Below are 19,789 nucleotides of genomic sequence, written 5' to 3'. Positions count from 1 at the left end.
TAAAGCTGCAGTATTACACTTTTTGGATGACCTGACCAAATGAACATTGAAAGCAAGTCTAATAAACGGTACATCTGTTCTATGTGCGCCATTTCTTTGCTTCCCGTTCTTAAATTACATTTTTGCATCTTTTCCTTTCGGTTTTGTACACCAGCTTAAACAGCTGAAAATACAATATTTTCGGCTATTGAAAATATATTTCACAGCGGTTTAGATGGTACAATGATTCTACACACATTGGACCCAATTTCTTGTTTTGTCCCATAAACTGAAATTACTATTTGAATTTTAGCAACCAGGAAATGCTGGAGAGATTTCTGCATATTGCATCTTTAAGCTAAATTTGCTTTATTTTAACTTGATTCAAGATGAATGGCTATTAACTGAGCGTAACAAGAGGTGTCCTCTCATATAACCCCGTACACCGGTTCCCCCTGGTATCCCGCTCACACAGCCCTTCTCCCAGTAAGTCACACTGACACACATTCACACGGCACGTTAACTAATCTCTCCTTACAGACCAGGCGACTAGGCCACTTGGAGGCCCCAGCGGTCTTAAGTCACAAGGCGCCAAGTATATTGCTGTCGGTTTTGGTGGCTCAATCTGTCTATTGTCAAGGGAGCTTATGATGAATCTGAATGAACAGCAGGATTTCAGCCACTTGTTACTGCTGCTTGAAGTGGTTACTGTTGTGTGCTAGGGTGTTGTAGAGTATCTGGTTCTCTGGTGCTAACATTACAACGTATGCATGTGAATACCAAGACTCCAGATATGGTTAAAGGGCTGCATACTGAATTGGCCTTCACATGAAATGGTACAGGTCACATACCTCCATTATTCTGTCGTGGATCTGAAGGCCTCCCTCCTTGTCTGCTGGTCCGTTCTCAACAATCTTAGATACAAAGATCCCTTCATTCGAAGGGCCAGCATGGTCGTCCTGTGGGAGAAACTCTCTCAGATTACACATGGATCAAATTGGATAAGAAATCATTGTAACCATTGAAGATGACTACATAAAAAAAAAAATGAAACTAAAATACATGATAATCGACTTCAAATTCTTCCGAAAAAATAAGATCTTTAAAATATTAAACAAGTCTCTTGCTAAAACTGCCTAACCTACTTCGAAAGGTCCTGAGGATAATATGCAGACAATTCTAAATGGTTTTCCCATTACCCATTCTCACCAATCAGGGTCAGAGACACCCTGCAGTCACATGTGAACACAACCGCAGTCATCAACGCAGCCTGGATTAACCCAGCGATTAACCGCATGGATCAACAGCCCGCAGTGACTCACTAGTGGGTTGCAGGTGCACATTACACAGGGCTTAATATTGTGGTCCACACAACCCCAGTGCCAAAATGGCCTGCCAGTTGACATGTTTCCCAGGGCTGGAGATTGCAACTACGACCCATCCCCTTAGAGGGGCTAAATGTTGAATGGATGTGTTGGATGGGTACACTCTGCGTCCATCGGTGAGGCTGTGACCCCTGAGTTGAAAAAGCTATGATTGGCTTAACAAAACCACTGCCAACATCTATCTCAGCTCCTCTTAAAACCACATCAATCCAACCCGCACCTCTGCCAAGTCGTGCAATACTGTGCTAAATTTTTATGGAATACTTAAAGAAACCTCAGAAATCAAGCTGTGAATGCTGTAATTCATTATTTCAGGTCTGCTTCCTCTTTTATCCGAGCTCATCACAGCACAGTGTTTACTGTGAAACCAACACGATGCACCCAAAAAAAATGGCCTGGAGTGCCAACGGAATGTCACAACAGGGCAGTGTGAGAGGCCCGATGCTTTGCCATGAATCCCCCAGCATTTAGACCCTCGATTTTCTACAAAGGCCAGCCCTTAATCATAGTTATCCTGGCGACCCAACCCATCCTGGCCTCCCCATCGTATCAACCCCAGTCAAGGATGAAAAGGATGAAAATGCCATGTGTCAAAAGCTGCAAAGCCTCTATGTTATTTCCGTTCAAATCAATCGTTTCTTGTGGAGGATTTGGTGACCTCTTTATGAATTCATCCGGAGCCTTAAAAACACTGCGAGCAAGTTGACTGTATCCTCTGGACTCTCTTTGGGTTGAGCTTGATGTATGGTTCTGTCAAGGGAACGAGAAAGGTTACAAATCAACAAGACCATGGAATTAAGAAAAAAATAAAAATCTGCTTCGGATGTTGTAATGAAACCCAGAAAAACACCCCTGAGTGGAACCCTTTGGCACACATTCTTCCCAGTGAAACAGATACTGCGAACACCATTTCAACGGGGCCAGTTTTGCACACACAGAGAGACGCAGAGAGAGACAGAGAGAGGCTCCATGTATGGGAGACCCAGTTCCTGAATTTTCAAAAGTATCTCAGAGTAGGAGTGCCGATCTTGGATCAGGTCCCTCCTGTCAAATATTATTCTAGTCATTATCATCTAGAAAAAGGCCAAACTGATCCTATATCAGCACTCCTACTCTAAGAATCTTTGTGAATATGCGCTCGGATCCCAAGTCAGCAGTGACATTTTCAACACTGACACTCTTATCAGACTCCATGGAATCATTAATGCTTGTCTGTGAGACAGCAAATACAGAAGTCATAAAAGGTTATCAGCCCAGGGCAGAGGACCTATTTCACAGCTGGTCTGTGTTAACCATGTCATTACATGTCCCCTCAATTAAAGATGGAAAAAAACTGGAGGCACAGTCATAATCCTTCATTTAACACTCATATAAAGTAATTATAGTTTTTATCTGAAAAACCAAATCCGCTAAACCCAACCAATATACTAACACAATAAAACCTTGATTGATGCGGTCCATCCACATTAGGCTCAAGAGAGAAAGGTGCAGTGTATTACTGTCTAAGCTATGTCTATGTCAGTAAAGGGGTAAAACACTAAATTAGAATTCATTGTGGTTCAAGTATGTGCCTCCATCCCGGACTTCCCATACGACATTTGGCAGACCATCAACGAGATAAAACAGTAACCGCAGAGATTCCACTTACCGTGCATGGTCGTCCTCCCACGATGTTGAAGCCCAGAGAACCGCCCTCCCGATGAAGGATGGCTGTGATGTTTTTGGTCTCCCCACCCTGTGGACAGACGCAGGCAGAAGACAGGTAGTCATTAGCAACCCACAAATGTCACTGAATAACACGAATGATTTAACAAAATCAATGACCCCCCCTGAGCGATGGAGAACTGGAGCTTATTTTCACTTCGAAACGACACAAAAATAACTCTGAACGACACAGTAGAAAGGACTGAAATAAATCTAGGAAATTGACTTAGAACTGAATGGTGTATTTTAGGTATAGAAATAGCCAGAGGTAAAATGGGTCAAATCCAAGACTACTCCATACACAGTAAATTGATATGTAAAAAAGTATCACATGAACCTGTTCTCACATTTTAGTACGTCGCTGGTATGGATCTACAACATGATTTTCTGTGGATCTACAACCGCTCTGAGAAAGAGCTGTTAAGTGACTGATTCAAGTAAGGGTTCATGCTATTTTCCTTCTCTCGCTCCAGAAGACATTTGCTCCTTATATTAATACAGCAGTAGAGTTCTCGGTCAATGAAGGGATGACAAGTGAAACGCAGTGCAGTCAGCTCTCCACCTTTTTAGGAGGACAGTCAGGGGGAGGGGGGGGGGACATCATGTCAGCTGTCATCCCAGTATGGAGTATGCCATAGCATACAGGGACTAAATATAAAAGCAAATATTAACGGTATGTACAGTGTCATGACTGAGCCTGGCTACCATATAGGCTACAGGATAGGGTACAGAGTACAGCACTGCTGCTGGACCAAGTTGTGTAGATGCATGTGAGTTCCACATTTAAAAGACAACTATTGGCCATTTACTAAATGGATAATGGCATATGTGCAATTCCACAGTAACACTGAGACTCAACATTTTCTAAAAACACATTTATTTCAAGAACAGCGCAGATGCAAAGTTTGAGACGTCATTTTGTTACCAAACAGCACACACCATCATTCTGTTACCAAACAGCACACACCATCATTCTGTTACCAAACAGCACACACCATCATTCTGTTACCAAACAGCACACACCATCATTCTGTTACCAAACAGCACACACCATCATTCTGTTACCAAACAGCACACACCATCATTCTGTTACCAAACAGCACACACCATCATTCTGTTACCAAACAGCACACACCATCATTCTGTTACCAAACAGCACACACCATCATTCTGTTACCAAACAGCACACACCATCATTCTGTTACCAAACAGCACACACCATCATTCTGTTACCAAACAGCACACACCATCATTCTGTTACCAAACAGCACACACCATCATTCTGTTACCAAACAGCACACACCATCATTCTGTTACCAAACAGCACACACCATCATTCTGTTACCAAACAGCACACACCATCATTCTGTTACCAAACACACACCATCATTCTGTTACCAAACACACACACCATCATTCTGTTACCAAACACACACCATCATTCTGTTACCAAACAGCACACACCATCATTCTGTTACCAAACAGCACACACCATCATTCTGTTACCAAACAGCACACACCATCATTCTATTACCAAACAGCACACACCATCATTCTGTTACCAAACAGCACACACCATCATTCTGTTACCAAACAGCACACACCATCATTCTGTTACCAAACAGCACACACCATCATTCTGTTACCAAACAGCACACACCATCATTCTGTTACCAAACAGCACACACCATCATTCTGTTACCAAACAGCACACACCATCATTCTGTTACCAAACAACACACACCATCATTCTGTTACCAAACTCTGCATCTGCACTGTTCTTGAAGTACATGCGTTTTTGGAAAAAGGAGTTGGTTAGTGTGTTTTTTTATTTAACCAGGTAGGCCAGTTGAGAACAAGCTCAAATACAACTGCGACCTGGCCAAGATAAAGCAAAGCAGTGAGACGACAACAACAACACTGAGTTACACATGGGATAAACAAACATACAGTCAATAACACAATAGAGCTGTATGGTTTGCAAGCAAGGGTTTTTGTTTGACATATTTTTTAAGTGAAAATTCTGATTCTGTGTCACTCAACATGGAATTGAACACATCTAATATCTGGGAATATGAACAATATGAATAGGGGAAAAAAGTATAGGTTAGGAAGTTAAGTCTTTTGTACTCAGCCTTGGCCCCTACCTTTTAGACATTGTAAGGACAGCCTAGATCTGTCAGAACGGAGTAACCAAGACAACGTGTAAGGAGGACTGAGGACTTCTAAAAACCAGTTGGGTAAGCATGTCATGCCAGAAAGGTACTAAATCCCACAGGCAGACAGCAATCGTCACAGACAGTGTTGATTTTGCTTCTCAGTCATCTAACCTACAATATGTAACCTTATTTACAACAGGACCAAGGTGAAAGACAACGTTCCTGTATCCAGCCCAGTCGTTCTAAGCCAGTCTACTTATTCTGTTCAATTCTGTACATCAGAAGCCAAGCCCCAAACTCAGCAGTCAAAGGAGGCTACCAGTCACTGTCTCCACTGATATTTTGGCGGTGGCTTGTGGACCAAATATGTGACCCCGAATCTGAAATAAGTCCTACATTTCACAGGATCTGATAGCACGTGACCTGAACTAGCCCAAGAAGAAACAGAGACGCTGGCTCTCTTAAGATTTGCAACGCAGCGACAGTCACCAAATTGCCAGCCTCCAACAGTTAATTCCACCTGTGTCTTTCCGTTTGATACTGCCACATGTGCACCGAAGTTCTCCTCCAAGCAATCCTGTTCGCAGTGCTCGACTGAATCCGAAGGGAAAATTCAGAAGGGGAAAAAATCCTTTAAAACTAACCACATCATCCACATTCAGATTTTTTTTTCTGGCTTCCCTCTTTTTTTCTTTCACGGTTCATATTAGAGACGATACCTTTGGAGATGTTTCCAGGGATTAGAGATCCAAGGAGGAGCACAACTTTCTTTGTGCGTCCCCCTTTCACTGAGTTTGTCCAGTGCAGTCATTTCAGAGGGTTGAATACACAGTGCTAAATAAGTAACCTGAATCTCCGTTGAAAGGGTTTCCTCTTTACCAGGCTGAAAAAAAAATGGTTAGTTATAATAACTGATAATTGGCATCTTGTGAAGGTGTGGTAGTGCAGTGAAGCACACATGTTCAGTTCAAAAACACAGGGAGAAAAAACCACAACAACACTAGGTAAGCGTCAAAAGATGTCACACTGCTGACATGTCTCTCCAGTTACCTTACATTCAGAATGCTTGTGGCCTTCTACTACTGTACCTCGCCTGCTCTTCCACTATGGGTTCATGTGGACTGACACAACATCATAAACACTTCAACCACTCCCTAGCTGACCAGAAGAGAGGCATATATCCATTTATATCCCGTGTGTTGAGTTGGCTATAGAACATGGCAAAAAACTAGGCACATTTTTATCATGTTGTTATTACAATAGCACAGTCTCTCTACCAACATCTTCAGACAGACAGTCCCGAACAACCCTGAAGAGGTTGGCTTGGTCCTTGAGGGGGAAATTGTGACCTGAGTCATGTGTACAGAACAATAGTAAATATTTGCCCCTCCCCCAGGCTGCCAGCTGGCTGTACGTGCAGCTGACAGACATACACTGTGCCAAGCTGAGGAGAAGAAACACTCCTGACCATTACTTGGCCCCTACAATTACTTCGTCGTTGGAAATCACATTACACGCCATTTAAGCAGTAGACTAATAAAAGCGTGTTTGACCACAGGAGACTCAAAGTCTGTCTGGTCAAGGGCTTGTTGCAGACATCGGACCTCTAAAGTTTTCCGTTGGTTAATAATACAAGCCTCTGATAAGTAACGGAACATGCAACAAAGTAGCGCTCGAAAACCATATGTGAAAAGAATGACAGTGCGCGCGCAGAAGACACAAAGTAACACACAATAGAACAACCGGCAATCACAAAGTAACTACCAGCATTACAAATTCCATAGCCACAAATTATGTCTTTTGAAACGAATTTACCTTGCACGGGGGGGCAAGGGTCTTAGTCAGCGAGTCGATCCTTGCACTGTATTCAGTGAATTTCTTCTGATACTTCAGTGCTGTCATTTGTAGCTCATTATGCACCGCAGAGAGTTGAGCAAGAAGAGATTTCTCTCTTTTGCTCGATTTCAAAGATTGCTTCTTGAACTCTTTGTCCAAGCTGACCACCTTCACGTGCAATGCACTGTTGTGTGCTTTCAGGGCTTTCAAACAGCAATGGGTGCCTAGTTTTTGCTCTTTGTGAGTGAGCATCAAGCCACATCCATTTTCGCATATCCCGACCGGTCTGCAATCACACGATTCGCGCATATGTGCATCCATGTCCTTCAGATTGAGCACCTCGTTGCATCCTTTATTCCTGCATTTTGCCGGCGAGTAATCGCACATTTCGGCGTGCTCTGCCAGATGTTGCAGCTTTACCACTTTTTCACAGCCTCTGGCATGATTGTCACACTTTATGTCCAGCTTCATAATCAGGTTTTTCAGAGGGAGAACGTGGTTCAGCTCTTTCGTGGAGATCCTTTGACATTTGACGGGGCAGCTGCTTTGCTGGACAACCCAAGGCAGCACACAGCCAGCGCAGAAGACGTGACCACACGGAGTAGTGAGCGGGTCTTCTAGAACTTTATTACACAAATTACATTTAAAATCTGGGTCCACAGCCCCTTTAAACCGATCCAACTCAAATCCCATGTTTTTAAATAAATCCAAAATTCCGCCTGGATTCCCACAAATCGAAGCAAGAGCAGTGGGTGTTTTAGCTTCTCATTGGAGGAGTACTGACTTCAAGCTCTCCTTACTGTCTAAACTAATTGACCGAGACTTCCTCCGGGAAAACAAATGTGGAGGAATTCTCTACCGTAACTGCCATAAGAGCCGCGCACCTGAGTGCAAGGCAATCATTAGACGATTGCTCTGATAATTCGAAGAGGGCATTCTTTACGCTTTTTGAATGTGATTGACAAGTTACAAAAACAGGTAGGCTGGCTACAAGTGTAGGCAGATTGTAGATAGTAGTGGTTCTACTTACTAAGTGAAAATATTATGCAACAGACTCCAATTAATTGTGGATCCTAGAATCATTGTTTTAGATCCTGAAGGTATCTATATTGTATTTGCAAATGCCATAAACAGATATTGCACCTTGTAACAATGTGTGTGGGAGGAAGGGATGGCGCTCTGAGGATGACTTCTCATTTTGTAAAACCATGTTAGTGTGACATCGTTAGAAAGAGCTATGGCTATATGTGTTACCTGACTACTGTAGTTGTGACTGACAGTGTAAGAGCTATAAAAACAAAGGCTGTGTGGTCACTAGCTGAGGAACGTTCAACTCAGTTCTCTTATATCGAGGCAGAGTATAGCCACGGTGGAGGTGTCATAATACCTATAAAACCTAGCGGTCAAACAGGGAAATGGTTCAAATCCCTTTTCCACCATTAATTTTTCCCATATAGGATTTTTTTAAACACTTGAAATAAGGGCTGTGTTTTGGGTAAGTTTACCCTGGCATGACATTTTTATAACCATGCAAATCTCCCTCGGACAAGGTGACTTTTATCAATATATTCAGCTCTATTTACCCTCAGATTTGAAAATGCCAATTAGCATCAAAGCGGACATCATGCAAAACTACAAATCCCTGCTAGCTCCTGCATGTCATCTCAAGCTGACACCTTTGCTAACAGGTATTGTGCAACTTGCACAAGTCTGACTTGCACAAGTCAGTTCACAGAATTGTCCATTTAAAGAAATGTTGCCAATTTATTCATTACTACATTTAGCCAACATTAGATAGTTCATCCAGAGAATCTTACCTTTGCCTTGATTCATCAGTCTCATCTAGATCATCATGGCATCTGTAGTTCTTTATGATAGCCACATTAGCAGCTAATTAGCATTCCAATTATGGCGGGGTAAATACAGGCAAATATAATGTTAAAAGTCATCTTGTCCTAGAGAGATTTACATGGTTATCAAAGCGTTAGGCCAGAGTAAGCCTACATGAAACACAGAGCTTATTTGATGTGTTTCTAAAATCCCCTATGGGAAAAATGAATGGGTATTATGACTCATACTGTGGTACTCTGTTGAGTTTTGATAACGGGTTTGCTAGCAACAACATTAAGTCACCATCAGTCCATACTTGTAAAATGTGTTGGGAAAAAAAAGGCAATTTGGAAACTGCTTACCTGTACCTACAGTACCAGTCAAAAGTTTGGACACAACTACTCATTCAAGGGTATTCTTTTTTTTGACTATTTTCTACACTGTAGAATAATAGTGAAGACATCAAAACTATGAAATAACACATATGGAATCATGTAGTAACCAAAAAAGTGTTCAACAAAATAAAATATATTTTAGTTTCTTCAAAGTAGCCACCCTTTGCCTTGATGACAGCTTTGCACACTCTTGGCATTCTCTCAACCAGCAAATGATAGTCCCAATAAGCGCAAACCAGATGGGATGGCGTATCGCTGCAGAATGCTGTAGTAGCCATGCTAGTTAAGTGCGCCTTGAATTCTTAATAAATGACTGACAGTGTCACCGGCAAAGCACTCCCACAGCATCAAACCTCCTCCTCCATGCTTCACGGTGGTAACCACACATGCAGAGACCATCCGTTCACCTATTCTGTATCTCACAAAGACATGGCGGTTGGAACCAAAAATCTTTACATTTGGACTCATCAGACCAAAGGACAGATATCCACCGGTCTAATGTCAATTGCTCGTTTTCTTGGCCCAAGCAAGTCTCTTCTTCTAATTGGTGTCCTTTAGTAGTGGTTTCTTTGCAGCAATTTGACCATGAAGACCTGATTCACGTAGTCTCCTCTGAACAGATGATGTTAAGATTTGTCTGTTACTTGAACTCTGTTAAGCATTTATTTGGGTTGCAATTTCTGTGGCCGGTAACTCAAATGAACGTATCCTCTGCAGCAAAGGTAACTCTGGGTCTTCCTTTCCTGTGGCGGTCCTCATGAGAGCCAGTTTCATCACAGCGCTTGATGATTTTTACGACATTTTCCAGATTAACTGACCATGTCTTAAAGTAATGATGGACTGTCATTTCTCTTTGCTTATTTGAGCTGTTCTTGCCATAATTTGGACATGGTCTTTTACCAAATAGGGCTATCTTACACAACACAATTGATTGGCTTAAACACATTAAGAAGGAAAGAAATTCCACAAATTAACTTTTAACAAGGCACATCTGTTAATTGAAATGCATTCCAGGTGACTACCTCATGAAGCTGGTTGAGAGAATGCCAAGAGTGTGCAAAGTTGTTATGAAGGCAAAGAGTGGCTACTTTGAATAATCTCAAATATACTTTAATTTGTTTAACACTTCTTTTGGTTACCACATGATACCATGTGTTATTTCATAGTTCTGATGTCTTCACTATTATTCTACAATGTAGTAAATACTAGAAATAAAGAAAACCCCTTGAATGAGTATTGTGTCCAAATTTTGGACTGGTACTGTATGTGAAGCATGGAAAAATATGTAAAACATATTCCTTCAGCCAGGCCTTTGGTCAATTATGGTAATATAATCAGAGAGGCAGTCTACACTTGAACTCTATTAGCCAATCCCCATAAGTGTGTGTGTGTGTGTGTGTGTGTGTGTGTGTGTGTGTGTGTGTGTGTGTGTGTGTGTGTGTGTGTGTGTGTGTGTGTGTGTGTGTGTGTGTGTGTGTGTGTGTGTGTGTGTGTGTGTGAGAGATTGTTTGTGCATGTCTGTGGCTGTTTCTCTGTCAATCTCAGCAGGAAGTATTACAGTCATTAATTCATTTGAATTGTCAATGATGGAAGGGCGACTCACAGGGAACGACAGTTGTGTGACAAGGCAAGAATGGCCAGCACGCTGGCAGCTTAACTGTCTTTTGTGAGCAGAGTCCATCTTTGTTCATCAGACTCCGTAATATTGCTGTTGGGAAACACATTTCTATTGGCTGCCTACTCTCTGGGAAACCCAATAGCATGTGATGTTGTGCTTGATAAACCCATTCCACATGTGTTCCTATCAAAGACTTAAACCAACGGGCTCATCAATGACTCTTGGAGGCAGAGTGACAGAAAGAGAAAGCACACTCGCAGTCAATTATAGACTGAGGTAATCCGTCAACTCTTCCACCATTGCCTTCCGTCAGATGTCTTCATCCTAACGTGACACGCAGTTGCCATCAGTGCAGACTGCTGTCATGTGTAAGACAATGCTCTTCCACATGATGAATAGGTGTCTCATGAGTCAAATGCGATGTAATTGGACACCTTGATGGTATTTATTGGCTATGTTGGAAGTAATGCAACTGTTATCTTTCAAATGTGCAAAATCATAAATGTTGTACAATATCCACAGAGGCATGTTCGACACATAGACACATCGTAGATGAGGTCATAACAACTGGGAACATTGAACTGTGATAAATGTTATTGTTCTATTGAACCCCTTTTGCCAACTGAGGTTCTCCAATTTCCAGTAGTGTGTTGCTGAGAATGATGAGATTTTCTACAGTACTGTTTGTTTGCGTTTCCTGCCCATTTTCCCTCATAATTCTGTATTATTGTTTCCCACAGAATAACAGGCTCCCTCTAGCTGTTTTATTCTGGGGCTGATCTGTGGAGTCTCCCTCTTAGCGTCAAACTAAATTAAATATTTGTTTTTCCGGAATGTATAAAGACATGAAAACAAAACATCAACAATAACCAGCAATACCCAAATGTTAATTTGACCATCAGACATTTTATAGAATTATCGCCCAGTGATTATTCATGGTTAGGAATGGTATCTACATTTCACAAGAAGAGGCTATTCACTCTGCTATGGAATTCTCTGCAGGTGACATCTAGGACTGTTGTCCATGAACTGGGATGAGGTGGCAACATCGGGCGCAGACAACTCTATGTTGGGTCCAGCACAAAGACAGACGGGGTCCTAGTGGAGACAACAGTTGATCCCAACTCTCCAGGCCCAGACTGCTATCGAAGGATACAAACAGACTGATGAAAGACAAAGAAAGACATAGTGAACTTCTATTTGGGCCCCATCCCATGGCAAAGGCAAGACACACTGGATGGAGTCATAGTAGGGTAGATTGTGTGAATCTGTTTTAAAAAAAAATCCTGGCTCATCAAAATGCACAGATGTAACAAACAAAAAAATATGTAAAAACATACAACCGAATGCTTTTCATTTGATTACAAAGTGCACATTTCATTGTATGTGGTGAGCGATACCGCTAGGAGGCTGTAGGACTTGGTCAATGAGCCCTCTCGCTCTGTTTTCTTGACGAAACGCTACAGAGAGGTCTAGGTTTCAGCAGCGTGATGAGGGTGTCCTGGGGGGTGTTGGAGCAAGGCCATATAGTAATCATCACCAGGCTTCTTCAGATCTGTCAGAAACATATGGGTCATGTGGGAGACTGTGAAGATGAGTTATTGGGTTTTTTTTTTGGGGGGGGGGTGTTTTCATGTGGCTTTGTAACACGGTGTACTTACAAAAGCAGCACTTTCATCTATCTCAACGCTTCAGTTCCCTTTATTCATACTGCTTTTTTTTGGTCACGGTCAACTAGTGTGCGTAATGCTAACCTTGCACACGTTGCAGAAATGGCATGCTGTACTGTACATTAGCTTTGTTAGTTACATTCCTATATAATGCTGTTCATGTTAAGCTTGACTGTTCCCTCTTGGGTTAGTAAAAAAACAAAAAAACACTGTGTCTATGGTTGAACTGAATGTTCCTGGGGTTCCCTGTTAGGGAACCGTGGGTAAAACATGTTGGTGCGGGTCTCAGGGTGACTTGTGATCGTGCTCTTTGGAGCTGCATGGGAAGGGAGGGGTCCAAACTGGGAACTGGCAAGGCAAGGCCACACTCGTCTTCCAGAGGATGCTGATGACAGATGGTGTGAGAACTAAATAACCACCCAGTACCTCTCTGTGTGTTATGACAGTGAACAGCGGCTCAACCGTCATAATGTAATCTGAGGCATAAACATGTGAGATGTTCTAACGTCACCAGTGTGGGCCTCTCATTAGTGTTGGAATTCTTGATTGTCTCAAACAACGAGGGCTCTATACATTTAGAACTACTGTGAAAGCAATTACTATATGAGCGTTGCAATATTTATGTCTTTTCACGGAGATGTTGCTCACATGACAGACTTAAGAATGGAGTGAAAACACCTTGGGAGGTGGAGTGAAAGGATATGGGTCAGAGAGAAACCAGGAAGGACAAGCACCAAATCACGACTACACAAGAAGGGCAATCTCCATTTCAAATGAACCAAATCTAACCTTAGTCTGTTTGCCGCACACACGGTAGCTAATTGAATATGTATAGGCGTTTTATTGTGGGCCTGGGAGTAGGAAATAAACAATGTATAAACATTATGTCTTGTGGAGCAAGATTCAGGAAAGGCAGGATGTCAGGCTTTGACAACTGCTGATTTAAGGTTCTTTAAGTCAGTACAGCTGGGAAAAAAGATAGAAATACCAAAAATATGTGTCTTTCAAGTGTTTCTATGGTGTTGGCGTGCGATTTCAAGTCGAGGGATGAATGTCATTGGTTAATTGGAACACAAAGCTGGTCTCTATGAAGTGAGGGGGGATAAATCTACCTGAAAAAAACAACTATTCTCTTCAGAATGTAATTTGCTGTAGATCTTATGTAAATCTCTCAGCCTTCTTGCAAATGGACTAACGCATGCATTAGTTACGCGGAAACAATGGGGAAACATCATTGATTCAACCAGTGTGTGCCCAGGGACAACCCACTGGGCACACACTGGTTGAATCAACGTTTTTTTTTCGCATCATTTCATTTACGTGGAATGGATGTTGAATTGATGTCTGTGACTAGTGGGAAGTGTGTAATATTAGAAACAGATGATTCATTTTGCAAAGGGACACCCGAGACGGTTAAAAACAGGATGGAGAGAGAACCAATCAGAAGTTCCACGTCGAATCCTCAGTGTCACCACACACATTGTCTGGAAGCTCTCTACACGTGAGATAGAGAGTCAACTTGGCACTTCTTATCCTTATCACGTCTTTTAAAAAACGTAGTAGAAAAAGTATTTATGTCGACCCACAGAAATGATGGCAGACCATTTAAAAAGGTTTGTTTTTTATGACTGCAACATTTCAATTCAGTAATTGATCACAAATGAAGAACACAGGCACTTTGTAATGTAAAGTGTTTCCCAACCAAACCTCTGCGTGGTTGTATTCATCAATGTGATCATGTGATTCATGTCACCCCTCAACCCCTTAACACTGCAGTCCTATCCCTCTGCACACCGGTCGACTAGGATTAGAGGGACTTGCTGAAGTGTGTGAAAGGCATGTAGGTCAGTCTTGTTGGAGGAACAGTTCTTGGGAAATGGGTGACACCTGAGGTGACAACAAGGCTGGAGCTGCAGATACACTTCCTCTCTCTCTCTCTCTCTCTCTCTCTCTCTCTCTCTCTCTCTCTCTCTCTCTCTCTCTCTCTCTCTCTCTCTCTCTCTCTCTCTCTCTCTCTCTCTCTCTCTCTCTCTCACACACAGTGTAGTATGTGTGGGTAGAGTACAATAAGTGTGCATAGAGCCGGTGCAAGAGTGTCAGTGCAACAACAAAAAAATGGGTAAATGCCAGTAATCTGGGTAGCCACTTGATTAACTGTTCAGCAGTCATGGCTTGGGGGTAGAAGCTATTCAGGAACCTTTAGGTCTCAGACTTGGCGCTACCGCTTGCTGTGCGGTAGCGGAGAGAACAGTCTATGACTTGGGTGGCTGATATAGAGGTACTGGATGGCATGGAGCTCGGCCCCAGTGATGTACTGGGCCGTAGGTACTATCCTCAGGAGCGCCTTGCTCGGACGCCGAGCAGTTGCCATAGAAGCGGTGACGCAGCCAGTCAAGATGCTCTCAATGGTGCAGCTGAGTGTAATGTATGCAGAGAGGATGGGAAGAAGTGTGCTGTAAACATGGAAGCACACCAGTGAGTTTAGTGAGAAATGGGCTGAGTGTTGTACGTATGTCTCTAAGCAGGTGTGTAGTGGCTACATTCCTTGGACCTGTCCTTGTGTAAAGCCAGGGAACAAATGCTTAAAACGCCTCTCAAAACATTCACGGAGAGCTGAACTGTCACTTGTTTTCTGTGGTTTATACTCCAACGAAAAACCTGCAACATGAATGATCAGATGTTTTGGGGTCAGGGGGGTTTAAACAAATCCACACAAATATTATCTTCTGGCAGACTGGGCCAGCAGAACTGACTTCGGGTTGAACCACTTTTCTCAGGTGTTCATTGGGCCTTTGCCGGAAGGGTGTCTGTGTTACAGTCTATGCAATAAGCTGTGTTCACAATTGAAACACAGATGGCCGTTTGCTACCCTCTGCTGTCACCGATTTGACCTTCGGTGGAATAAGATGTCCGACTTAATTTGGTGAGCCAAAACTGGAACGTTGTGTCATGATACACAACGTCTTAAAAGGTTTACAAGGTTTAGGCTTGTAGCTGTTGTCTGTCCATCATACATCTACATACACTCTTAGAAAAGGGTTCCATAAAGGTTCTTCAGCTGTCCCCCATTTTGGTTCCAGGTAGAACTCTTTCCACAGAGGGTTCTACCTTGAACCAACAATGGTTCTTCAAAGGGTTCTCCTACGGGGACAGCCGATGAGCCTTATTAGGTTCTAAGAGTGAACAGTATCAGAAGTTCAATGTCAGTGCGCAGTTATGTCTCCGTCTGTGGACCAGGGGTGGTAAAACATCGGACACCTGAGAGACATCAGTGTTATGGCAAAGTCTGACCTGAATAAGCAAAACAGCCACCTTGTGCCAGAATTCCATCAATTCTGTTTGCATGATGCAAAACAACATTCTAAAATGCATATCTCTATGAGTGCGGTACAGTACTGATTGATCACAGTCAATTAACAATAACAATAACAAAATTATTGAAAACCTTATGCATGTTACATATTGGAAATAGTCTACTGTACCTCACTTTGTAGTCACAGATTGTACTGGTAGACTATACTGGGGTTTACTGTATCCACATTTTTTCCACCCCAGAAGGTGTATAATTTAGTGTTCTTAAAAATAGGTCAAGGCTGGAGGAATATTTGGAAACAGGATAGTGTGCACAGCAGTTTTCCGCTGGGATGAGAAGGCATACATAAACTGTTGGTTTTATATGGATGGTTCAATGCAGTCGTTCGGATGAATACATTTCAGTCTAATCCTGGATGTTTGGGCACAATCCTTCACAGAGTAATTCCAATTTAAACAAAGCAGTGTGAAGTAACCGCTGGCTACCTTAGTGCAACTCTGTGGGTATTTAGGAGACTGGTGTGGCACAATCAAGCATGATAAAACCATACTTACAGGATAGGGATGATTGAACTACAGTTTATGAAGAATTTACACTCAACATGCACTAAAACACAGCAGGCCACGAATACATTTCATGTGCAAAAAGGGAAGGCGGAGCTCGAGTAAAACAATGGAACCCTTTTGAAATGAAGAGACAGAGATATCCCTCCATTTTGCTCACAGACATTCGACCAATAGCTCGGATGTGTTTAGACTTTTCCCATCCAGACGTGGCTGCATAACCTATTTATGGGCCTTCCTTTTTTTTGAACACTTCACGTAAATGCAACAGGAATTCGACTCTTTGGGACGAGGCCGTTTGTCCTAATGAGAAGCTTTTGTTTTAGTTCTTCCTGAATTGTTGCCTCACCAAAGCAAATCATATCAAAGTTTATTTGTCACGTGCGCCGAATACAGCAGGTGTAGACCTTACAGTGAAATGCTTACATACAGGCTCTAACCAATAGTGTGTGTGTGTGTGTGTGTGTGTGTGTGTGTGTGTGTGTGTGTGTGTGTGTGTGTGTGTGTGTGTGTGTGTGTGTGTGTGTGTGTGTGTGTGTGTGTGTGTGTGTGTGTGTGTAGGTAAGTAAAGAAATAAAACAACAGTAAAAAGACATCTGAAAATAACAGTAGCAGACACCTGTTCGTCAGGCTTATTGAGATAGTATGTACATGTAGGTATGGTTAAAGTGACTATGCATACAGCTGTATATGACGAATAGAGAGTAGCAGTAGCGTAAAAAGAGGGGTTGGCGGGTGGTGGGATACAATGCAGATAGCCCGGGTAACCATTTGGCTACCTGTTCAGGAGTCTTATGGCTTGGAGGTAAAAACTATTGAGAAGCCTTTTTGTCCTAGACTTGGCCATCCGGTACCACTTGCCATGCGGTAGTAGAGAGAACATTCTGGGGTGGGGTGGTTGGGGTCTTTAACCATTTTTAGGGCCTTCCTCTGACACTGCCTGGTGTAGAGGCACTGGATGGCGGCAGCTTTGCCCCAGTGATGTACTGGGCCGTACGCACTACCCTCTGAAGTGCCTTGCAGTCGGAGGCCGAGCAATTGCCCTACCAGGCAGTGATGCAACCGGTCAGGATGCTCTCGATGTTGCAGCTGTAGAATCTTTTGAGGATCTCAGGACCCATGCCAAATCTTTTTAGTTTCCTGAGGGGGAATAGGCTTTGTCGTGCCCTCTTCACGACTGTCTTGGCGTATTTGGACCATTCTAGTTTGTTGTTGATGTGGACACCAAGGGACTTGAAGCTCTCAACCACAACAGCTGTTTGGGTTTGGGATCACAACATTCCAAGAAGTAATGAACCAGACATGTGGCGTAGATGTTTGAGTGATCCGGGACATAAAACAAACAACCACATTGAATCTCAGCTGAAATACGTAGTCGTACCAGGTAAAATGTCCCACAGTGCACCATTGAGAGTGGTTCATTGCAGGATATTTGATATACACGGAAACAAGGCAATGGCCTGTGTAAGCAACATTAAGAGCTAATCGGAAACAATCCCCCTCTAATTATCCATTAGGAAAATAGCAGACTGAGATTATAGTTATTTCTATCCCTTGTGGAGAGCTAGAGAGTACCAGTCTGGGCTATGCTATATTTAAGCGACACCTCAAATTATATATTTAGACTCTGATTTCAAAGTGCACTCATTATCTGTGTCATCTGGCCACTATGTGTAATGAAATAATTGTCTAAATGTTTTCTTTGAACAGAACATACAATATATTGTACTCTGGAAAGATAGACTGTCTGTAACTGCTGAGAACAAACTGTCTCTAGGTTCCCTACCATTTTTGGTATTTTTGGTATTTGGTATTACCATGAACTTCTATAAACAATGGACTCCAAACGCAATCAAATCAAATCAAAAAGCACGGTGGCTAGGAAAAACTCCCTAGAAAGGCCAGAACCTAGGAAGAAACCTAGAGAGGAACCAAAGATGCCTGGGGAATATCTGACACCCTGTCCAGTTTTACTCGGACTTCTGAGCTGTATGAATGGGTTGTCCATTCTTTCCACAGCAAACCTGAGGTTTGGGGAGCTGCTTACTGAATCATATCATCCAAGGCAGCATTTTCTTTCAGTAGCGTGACGCTTTGTAGGCAAATACCTGTCCTGAGTCCCTGATACTGAGTCTTCTCCTGCCAAAGCTTTGCAGGACCAGATGGGAGGGGAGATAGTGCCTTTGTTCATACACTCAGGATGGGTGTGAAACCCCAAATTCCACAACGCACGAGAACTCATGCTGTCCTTGTCTCGAAAAGGCTTTCCTTTCCCTGCTAGGGATTTCAACCACTTACAACACACACAAAAATGCAAGTTGTGAACGATGATGAAAGTGATGATGAGGAGAAAGAGGAAGAAGAGGAGGCAGAAGAGGCAGAGGATAATGAACCTAGAAAGAACGTTAAACACGCTTCAACATGATGAGCTTTGAGAAAAGTGTGGGGTCTATAGGGTGGGAAAGGCATATCAACATAGTGTTTCAGTCTTTGAAAACACATTAGAAATTGTGTGTCTCACAGATTGAAGTGAAACTATTCGCTTTGACCCAGAAAATGATTATATGTGACTCTACTGCAACTACTTCTTGCCACTCTCTTGGCTGCAGTCCTAATGGCATAACCTAAATACAGCTGTGAATCAATCGTAAACATACACACGCCTCACAGCCCTCATTCCAGAAATGAGAGTAGGCAAGAGAAGAAGTGTATGTGGGGTGGCAGGGTAGGCTAGTGGTTCGAGCGTTGGACTAGTAACCGGAAGGTTGCAAGTTCAAACCCCCGAGCTGACAAGGTACAAATCTGTCGTTCTGCCCCTGAACAGGCAGTTAACACACTGTTCCTAGGCCGTCATTGAAAATAAGAATTTGTTTTTAACTGACTTGCCTAGTTAAATAAAGAAAAAAGACAAATAAATGTGTGAAGATGTAGAGCTCCTTTCTATGCATCTGGTCTTGCCATCTTTTTCCAAGCACTAGCAACACTTTACTTTGTGCCTTTACATCCTGTCACATCAGCATGGGGTGTCAACCCCTGGGTCTCTGCGAACTCTCCACCTGCCCACGAGTCTGTGTGCTGCGGCACCACATGGCTTCTCTTCAGTAGGCCATGATCAGAGTGGGGTTGCATGGGAGTGGTGATAGAGATGGGAGGTTTGGCCAGCTAGTCTTCTCAGACCAGCCATGTCTTTGTCCTGGTGTGTTATATTATACACAGAAGGCTTTTATGGTCAAATAATGTACTCTTCTGCACAGACAATTGAGGCCAGACTCCAGTGAATCACATATTCTCCCATTTACATATCTGGATAGTTTCCAGCACGGAACTAAGTAACAAT

At 42.7% G+C, this 19,789-nt stretch overlaps 1 protein-coding gene across 1 annotated transcript in view; it reads right to left on the bottom strand.

The window, feature by feature from the left end:
* The window catches only part of LOC118400069 (E3 ubiquitin-protein ligase PDZRN3-B-like), a 125,952-nt gene extending 118,178 nt beyond the window's left edge, over positions 1–7,774 (bottom strand). Inside the window, exons 1-3 of the mRNA XM_035796475.2 lie at positions 7,043–7,774; positions 3,013–3,099; positions 831–938 (exon numbers count right to left, since the gene is read on the bottom strand). Coding sequence (XP_035652368.1) covers positions 831–938; positions 3,013–3,099; positions 7,043–7,756 — 909 coding nt within the window. The 5' untranslated portion in view covers positions 7,757–7,774. The remainder of the gene's footprint in view (positions 1–830; positions 939–3,012; positions 3,100–7,042) is intronic.
* Between the last annotated feature and the right edge of the window lie 12,015 nt (positions 7,775–19,789).

This window comes from Oncorhynchus keta, chromosome 21 (assembly GCF_023373465.1).
Source record: "Oncorhynchus keta strain PuntledgeMale-10-30-2019 chromosome 21, Oket_V2, whole genome shotgun sequence".
Classification (NCBI taxonomy): Eukaryota; Metazoa; Chordata; class Actinopteri; order Salmoniformes; family Salmonidae; genus Oncorhynchus; species Oncorhynchus keta.
Note: the sequence above shows the minus strand (reverse complement) of the source record. Positions and strands in the feature narration are given on the sequence as shown.